The sequence below is a fragment of the Dipodomys spectabilis genome, unplaced genomic scaffold (genome assembly GCF_019054845.1).
Source record: "Dipodomys spectabilis isolate Male_0828 unplaced genomic scaffold, ASM1905484v1 ptg000712l, whole genome shotgun sequence".
Taxonomy (NCBI): Eukaryota; Metazoa; Chordata; class Mammalia; order Rodentia; family Heteromyidae; genus Dipodomys; species Dipodomys spectabilis.
In genome coordinates this window covers 122,394-131,011 of record NW_024871389.1, presented here as the reverse complement: position 1 = coordinate 131,011, position 8,618 = coordinate 122,394, and the positions used below count along the sequence as shown (strand labels likewise).

General features: G+C 57.8%; 1 protein-coding gene across 1 annotated transcript; it reads right to left on the bottom strand.

Annotated features, from left to right (window-relative positions):
* Window positions 1–208: 208 nt before the first annotated feature.
* Window positions 209–3,474, bottom strand: Ran (RAN, member RAS oncogene family). The gene is made up of 7 exons (XM_042672422.1): window positions 3,309–3,474; window positions 2,945–2,990; window positions 2,451–2,535; window positions 2,258–2,383; window positions 1,004–1,191; window positions 686–856; window positions 209–603 (listed from the first exon to the last, which is right to left on the bottom strand). The coding sequence occupies exons 2-7, from the start codon at window positions 2,978–2,980 to the stop codon at window positions 559–561; spliced, it is 651 nt and encodes a 216-aa protein (XP_042528356.1). The 5' UTR covers window positions 2,981–2,990; window positions 3,309–3,474; the 3' UTR covers window positions 209–558.
* Between the last annotated feature and the right edge of the window lie 5,144 nt (window positions 3,475–8,618).

Sequence of the window (8,618 nt, the reverse complement as noted above, 5' to 3'; positions counted from 1 at the left end):
TGACCAAAACAGAGACGGGACAGACTGTTTTGTATTTACTCAGCTCAACTTCGGTCACTGGTGACAATCCCAACTGACATGAAAGTAAGACACAAGGAGGAACCGACGGAACAAGTTAAATCATCACCAGTGAAGGCAGCCTAAGCAGTCCCGTGGCACAAGCTTTCCTATTCTAAAACACATACAAACAAGGGATGAGTTCGCTTGCTTAGGTACTTGAAATACAACTTTATTCTGATTCTAAACGAAGGGAATGGGAATGACAGTAACAAACAAGGTTTCACCACTGGATATTGTGATGTGACTGTAGCAGTCTTATCTTTGAAACTCAAGAAGGAAACAACTGCTTTCCAAACAGCTAAGTATGCAAGTCCAAAAAATGAAGGTATTTAACTGCCACATTCATTCTGAAGCCCATTCATCTCCTTCAGCATCCCAAAGATGAAGCACATGTTCTGCTTAGCTAGGTAATAAAGTGGCACACGCGCGGCACCGCTGACATCACAGGACAGTTGCCTATAAAACTAGACTTCTGACGCCGGCTCCAGCTTCGCCTTCTCACAGGTCGTCATCCTCATCCGGGAGAGCGGTGGTCTGAGCAACCTAGGAGGAGACAAAGGGCAGCGCTCCAGAGGAAACCGCCATGACACCCGCGGCGGCCCCCCACCCCCACAACAGGCCATACCTCAAGGTCATGCTCATACTGCGCGGCCAAGGCTGGATCCATGACCACCTCCGGTGGGGCGAGAGCAGGCATGGCGACAAACTCCAAGTTAGGGTCTCCAATGAGCTTTCTAGCGAGCCAGAGGAAGGGCTTTTCAAAGTTGTAGTTACTTTTGGCAGAAATGTCGTAGTACTGTTTGAAACAAAAGGAAATGAACCTTTGCAGTAAGTCTCACAACTGAAGCAGTCATTATTGAGGGCATTTAAACCGACACATAAAACCCATCCGTCAGCTTCATGGAAAGGGTCGTAACTCAGCATGGCTCTAAAAGCTACACACCTGGAGATTCTTCTTCCGGTGGAAGACGATAGACTTTGCCTTCACTTTCCTGTCCTTGATGTCCACTTTGTTGCCACACAACACAATGGGGATGTTCTCACATACTCGCACCAGATCTCTATGCCAGTTAGGCACGTTCTTGTAAGTAACTCTTGATGTTACATCAAACATTATGATGGCGCATTGGGCTGAAAAATATACATATCAAACATTACGATGGCGCATTGGGCTGAAAAATATTTATAGCTATGTGAGGTTTATCACACCAAGAATGCATGTGGGTGTGCATTAGGCCCAAGTCATCCAAATCTAGCCACTCAAAGATCTGATGCTAAAAATGCTCAATTATTGTTGTTAATACAAAGCATTCACCACCATCACGCTTCTATTAACACAATATACTGATTCAAATGCACTTCGTATAAAAGCTTGAACAAGGGCTGGGAAGGTGGTAGAGCGCTTGCCTTGCATGCACGAGGCCCTGGATTCAATTCCTAAGCACCACATACACAGAAAAGGCCAGAAGTGGCACTGTGGCTCAAGTGGTAGAGCGCTAGCCTTGAGCTAAAGAGCTGAGGGACAGCGCCCAGGCCCAGAGTTTTGGTCCATGAACGACCAGAAAAAAAAAAAGAAAAAAAAAGCTTGAACAATCTATGCTGCCTATCTCAGTGCTTTTCCCAGTTCTCTAATACTGCCTCACCCCCAGGTAATCATCAGTTGGCTAGTTACCAATCATCAGGAAAGAGAACCTGCCTGTCTTCTTGTGAACGGGCGCCTATTCCTGAAGGGCCTAGGGGGCTGTACCGGGGTAGGCCACCTTGCTCCAGACTGCTGGGGATGGCCCACAAGAGCAAGCCGGAGAGCACGCAGCGCGTGGTGTTGGCCAAACGCCTCGGAGGAGGTTAGTGAGCCCGCGGTACAAACGGGAGGCCCCCAGCGGGCTTCTGGGACTCTCCCACCCGGCTTGACAATGGGAGTGCCGGCCACCGCGGGCAGCCTTCCTCCGCGTGAGACCGCACGGCCGAGGGCTGCGGCCAGCGTGCTCGCCGCCGCCCCAACGTGACACAGCACGTGCTCCGCGTGTCCCCGGGCCCGCGCGGCCGCCCGCCCCCCCCCCCCGCCCCGGTGCGGTGCCCGCCCCCCCCCGCCCCGTGCGGTGCCCGCCCCCCCCGCCCCGTGCGGTGCCCGCCCCCCCCGCCCCGGTGCCCGGCACCCCCCGCCCCGTGCGGTGCCCCCCAGGCCGCCCCGGCGCACCTTGGATGTAGTAGCCGTCCCTCAGGCCGCCGAACTTCTCCTGGCCGGCCGTGTCCCACACGTTGAACTTGATGGGGCCTCGGTTGGTGTGGAAGACCAGGGGGTGGACCTCGACGCCCAGCGTGGCTGCGGGGACAGCGGCCGTGAGCCCGCGCCCGGGGCCCGCGCCCCCGCCCGGCCGGCGCGCACCTACCTACATACTTCTTCTCGAACTCGCCCGTCAGGTGACGCTTCACGAACGTCGTCTTCCCGGTCCCGCCGTCGCCCACCAGGACGAGCTGCGGGGGGGGGGGCACGCGGCCGTGAGCCCGGGGGGGGGGGGCCGCGTCCGCCCGCCAGCCCCGCACGCACGCCCCGGCCCAGCCCGGCCCAGCAGCCCCGCACGCACGCCCCGGCCCGGCCCGGCCCAGCAGCCCCGCACGCATCCACCCGCCCGGCCCGGCCCAGCAGCCCCGCACACGTCCACCCGCCCGGCCCGGCCCGCCGGCGTCCGCACGCCAGCCCCGCACGCCCGCCCCGGCCCAGCAGCCCCGCACACATCCACCCGCCCGGCCCGGCCCGCCCGCGTCCGCACGCCCGCCCCGGCCCAGCAGCCCCGCACCGCCCGCATCCACCCGGCCCGCCGGCGTCCGCACGCCCGCCCTGCCGCCCGGCCCGCGCGCGCTCCCGCACCGCCCCGGCCCGCACCTTGAACTGGACCTGCGGCTCTCCCTGCGCGGCCATCGCGGCGATCCTGCGGGCGGACAGAGCGGGGCTGCGGCACGTGCGCCGTACAAAGGCCGCGGCGCCACGGCGGCGGCGGCGCGGGGCCGCGGCCCGGCGGGACCCGGCCGGGGGACGGCGCGGAGGAGGGCGGGGAGGACGGCGGGGGAGGGGAGGAGAGGGGAGGACGAGGACGACGAGGACCCGGGGCCCGCTCCCCGGCCGGCCCGCCCGCCGCCGCCCGCCCCTCCCCTCCCCGCGCCCGGCCCGGCTCCCGCCGCCCGCCGCCGCCCCGGGGTCCCTGCCGCCCGCCGCCGCCCGCGCCCGGCCCGCCCGGCCCCGCCGCTACCTTCCAGAAGCGTCTCCGCGCCCGTCCGACTGAGGCTGGAAAGATGGCGGAAGCGCGATTCAAATGCCGGAGACGCAGCCGACGCCGGCGCGCGGGAGGCGGAGCCTCGCGGGGCGGGGCAACGGCGCCGCGCCCAACCACGCGGCCGGCGCGCGCGCTCACGCGCGTACGTACGCAGTACGTACGCACGTACGCACCGCCCGAATCCAGCGGCCGCTTCAGCGGGCCAGCGCCGGGCGGGGCGGCGCGTCGGGTCACGTGCTGCTGAGCCGGCGCGGGGACGCGCACGCACCGACGGCGGTGAGACCTCGTGCGCCGGCTCTCAGGGCGGGCTCGAGGCGCGCATGCGCAGACGGCGAGCGGCGCGCCCTGCTCCCGCCGATCCCGCGCGCCGCGGTCTAGCTGACCGCGCCTGGGCGGGAAAGGCTGGAGCCGCCGTTCCCTCACCCGCGGCTACGTCCGTTCGGCGCCCACCCAGCACCTGCCCGGCCGCCGCCGGTCGCTGCTCGCGGTCGGGTCCCCAGACCCGCGGGACCTCCGGGGCGGGGCCGTCACGTGGTCGGCGCCGCGCGCCCGCAGAATGAATGGGCGAATGAATGAATGAGTCGTCCGGCGGAGCCCGGCCGCGGCCGCCGCGTCCCCCGCACCCTCCGCACGCCGCGCCGCCCCGCCCGAGGGGAAGGCCGGGGAGCGGCGGGCCCTCGGCGCCCCCGGGCCTGGGCCGGACCCCGCCGCCGGCCTTGGCGGCGTCTGCTGAGGACTCGAACCCAGGGCCCGTGCTCGCGGGGCGAGCGCCCCGCCGCGAGCGCCGGTGAGGCTGACGCACCGTCGGTCCGGCCGGCAGGCCCCGCGTGCGTGTGCCCGGGCGCACGCTCCCGACGGGTCACCCCTCCAGGGACCCCCCCCGCGTGTGCCCGGGCGCACGCTCCCGACGGGTCACCCCTCCAGGGACCCCCCCCGCGTGTGCCCGGGCGCACGCTCCCGACGGGTCACCCCTCCAGGGACCCCCCCCGCGTGTGCCCGGGCGCACGCTCCCGACGGGTCACCCCTCCAGGGACCCCGCCTGTGCCCCGGTGCACGCTCCCGACGAGTCACCCCCGGGCAGCGTGAAGCGCAGAGGGCTTGGCACCCCGCCGGCCCGAGGAAGCCCTCCACACCCGCTCGGTGTGTTGCGGAAGTGGGCGCCGGCATGTGGGCCGTTGGGAGAGGTCCGGACCCCAGCCCCACACCGCCGGCCGGCCTGGGACAGCGTGCTTCCGTTGGCCAGGTGGCTGTTCCCGGGGGTAAGGAACAACTTCCCAGCCACCTCCGTCCGCTGGCAGCCCTGCTTCCCTTCTTCACACTTATTTCTCAGCACAGAGCATTTTTAATACACTCATTGTAGAAAGCAAACTGACGGTCTCCAGCTTACCACCAAAAAGCCAGAAGTGGCCGGTGCTGGTGGCTCCTGCCGGTCCCTAGCTACCTGGGGGGCTGAGATCCGAGGATCACAGTTGGAGGCCAGCCCAGGCAGGAAAGTCCCCTGAGTCTTTATCTCCAATTAACCACTCAAAAACTGGAAGTGGTGCTGTGGCTTCCGCGGTAGAGCGCTAGCCTTGAGCACAAAGAGGCTCAGGGACAGCACCTAAGCTTTGAGTTCAAGCCCCACAACTGACCAAAAAAGAAAAAGGGCAGAAGTGGAGTTGTGGCTCAAGTGACAGAGTGCTAGCCTTGAGTAAAAAGCATCCGGAGGAGAATTCTAGATGGCATAGAGTAAAGCTGAGCGGGTGTCCGGCTCAGCGAGGAGCCATGCCAGCCACCCACAGTCCTCACATCTGTTTCCTGTTGTGATTTCAGAGGACGTGCCGTTGTGCCCAGCTCAATGTGGCTCCTGCTATGTGGGAACTAGATGTATGGCTCCTTTATGCAGCTCATGCCTACCACCAGCAGGGCTCTGTGCTCAGGGCAGGAGCTGTAAAGGTGCCCTCTCTACTCATTCCCCGCCCGCCCACAGTTCTGGGGCGGGGTATGTGTCATTATGGATGCCATAGGCCCTAGGCCCAACAATATACCCATAGTCTAGGAGCTAAATACCTAGTTGCCTTCAGTGACTCCACTTTTTGTTCCGTATCACTGGGGTTGCACTCAATTTTGTGCTTGGTTGGCACAAAGCTCTACCATTTAACTCACACCCTCAGCCCTGCACCTGTGCTTTGACCCTGCTACTGTGATCTGTGTTCCAAAGACAACTTGACCACGTATGTATTGGTGGAGACACGATGATAAACTATCAGTGTTCACAACCTCCTTCCTGAGGCAGGATAAGGACAGTGTTGGCTGTCAACTCAGCGCTGTCCCCCTGTGGCCCTTTTACCCTGCACGTTGGAAGCGTTGATGGGGGCGTGGAGAAACCAGGTTCGGGCCCTGGTGGCTGGAAGTACTGGTCAGGGGGGTGCAGGCCTGTGACCCCAGCATCGGGACACAGGTAGGAGGATTGTGAATTTGAGGCTAGAGTGAGCTACATAGTGTGCTCCTGTCACAAAACAAGGATTGGAATGGCTTCGAGGTGCGTTTAATTGATTTGAACGAGGCCCAGCTCAGGCTCCCAGAGAACATTTATGACCAAATGTATTTGGTCAAATGCACATGGTAGCAACAAGTTCTCATTAAGTGAGAACTTTAGAGGAATCTTCATAAGGCCCTAGAAGATTTCTGCACAGGGCAGTAGAGAGGGTCCATGTCTTCCTCATAGTCTGCTGAATTGCCCTTTTCCACACATCACTGTGTTCCCTTCCCTGCCAAGGCCTACCCTTTCCCACACCATCTCCGATCCAGGAGTTATTCTGTTACAGGCCAGCGTCACTTGGGTTATTTGGCCCAGGTCTGACCTGTTACAGCCCACCAATCCCCTGACCAGGGATTGGCTACTTGCTAGGCTTACCTAACAGAGTTGAAACCATTCATTTGGTGGAATCTGGGGGGCAAAGCCGTAGCTAGCTGGAAACCAGGCTTCTTTCCGCTTTCCTTGGGACTTAACAGAGAACGTGAGCCTCCTTATACCTCCTTATATATCTGTCTCCATCCCTAGCTCAGGCTCAGTAACTACAGGGAAACCAGTTCTTTCCTGTGTACATTTTACAGCAAGTTTTCATTCAGGGATGGGTTCATCAGTCAAACCCTAATTCGTTAGGGTTTTGAGCCTGGAGGGGTGTTCAGCTGTGTGCAGGTTGATGCGCTTGCACTGTTCTAGTCTTTCATCAGCTTTTAAAGTCCACGCTGATCCTGCAGCATGCAGTTTTACACATAGTTAATTTTATATTGTTGATTCTTTCCTCCAAGTCTGATTTTCCTAGGCAAGTTTTCTTGTTTCTATTACTAACACGCTATAACTTTCAATCTATTTTTTAAGTTTGTAGCAAGCTTAAGCATGTGGAGTTGAACTGTTTTTAAATTGTACCTTATTTCTAAGGATAATAGCCATAAGTTGATTAAGAACTAGTGATTTGTATCTACTGTTTGTAACTGAGAGGCCACAGTAATAGGTAAATCACAGCCTCTGAGCACAATAAGGTTGAAGTGGAAGAGTCAAGAGTCTTTCAGACTGAGGGCTTGATTCTCACCACTTCACAAATTGGGAAAGCTGAGGCCAGAGAAATGAATCTTCAACTGAAGTTATACAGAGTGTTACTAGCAGGACTGGGATTTGAAGACAATCTGAACATCCATTCTCTCCTATAAATACTTATTGAGTGCCTACAATGAACAAAGCAGACTAAAACCCGGGTCCCTTGGGCCTTACAATTTACAAGTAGCCTACTCACAGCCTGTAATCTGTAATGTTGTTTATTTTTATACCCACAGCAATGGATCAGAGCTTTTTTATTCTAGATAAAAACACTAAAAAAGAAATTTATTGGCTAATAAAAATCATGGGATGTGTTGGTTTCAGAAACTGCTTGACACAGAGGTTCAATGCATTTCAATCCCTCCATTTTACTTGTTTATATTTAACACCAATCTCAGGTAAGTTTGGTAGCTGCTGCTCCATTTTCGTAGCTTAGTCAAAATAGGAAATTTAACTCACATCCATCAAATTATATTTGGTTTAAATTACAAAAACTTAAAGTATGGCTGAGAAGGTAGCTCAGTGGTAGAGCGCTTGCCTTGCATGCATGAGGCCCTGGGTTCCATTCCTCAGCACCATATAAACAGAAAAGGCCCGAAGTGACGCTGTGGGCTCAAGTGGTAGAACACTAGCCTTGAGCTGAAGAGCTGAGGGATAGCACCCAGGCCCAGAGTTCAGGACCCACGACCAGCAAAAATAAATAAATAAGGTAATAAAGTAGAGAAAGGCAAGTATGCTTCTAATATACCCATGTTCAAGACATTACCTCTTGTCTCTTAGTATGTCTGGTCTCTGTTTTCCTGACTCCGTAACTTTCCTGTTATAAACTGATTTGTGTCCTCCCAAAGTCTTAGGTCGAAGTCTTAAGCCTCAGTTTTCAATGACTTTGGGGGGCTTAGTGCTCCAAATGTAGATGAGGACTTATGGAGGTTAAATGAAGCCATAACTCTTGAGGTCCTCATAAGAACTGGTGTCCTTAGAGGCACAGGAAGAGACACAGTCTCTCTGTGTCTGTCTGTCTCTGTCTTGTCTCTCTTGGTAAAGAGAAAGACCATGTGAAGACACATTAAGAAGCTGGCTAGCTACTATGTTCACTAGAAACCAAGTTTGCTGTACCTTGATCATGAACTTGTAGCCTTTCCTGAGAGTTCCCCCTACCTGCCTGTTCTTCCTCTCTCTCTCTCTCTCTCTCTCTCTCTCTTTGTGTCTCTCTCTCTCTCTCATCGTCTTTCCTGCCCGGGCTGGCTTCAAACCGAGATCCTCAGATTCCAGCCTTCAGAGAAGTGATAATTTAATTAAAATAAAATGAGCTATGCCATGCGGTGGTGGCTCACGCCTGTCATCCTAGCTACTCAGGAGGCTGACATCTGAGGATGGAGGTTCCAGCCCGGGCAGGAAACCGTGAGACTCTGATCTCCAATTATCCACTAGAAAACTGGGAGTGGCGCAGTGGCTCAAGTGGTAGAGTGCTCGCCTTGAGCTGAAGAGCTGAGGGGCAGCGCCCAGGCCCAGAGTTCAAGCCCCACGACCGACAAGAAAAAAAAAAGTGAAAGGTCAGAAAACAAAGGCAAAGGGCACGACCCCTACGCCTACCTGGTGGACCTGTCCGAGCGGCCCCGGCCCGGCCCCGCCCTTCGGCCCCGCCCCCGGAGCATGGCTCCGCCCCGGACCAAGGGCCCTCCGGACCACGCCCACTCCCTCGCCCC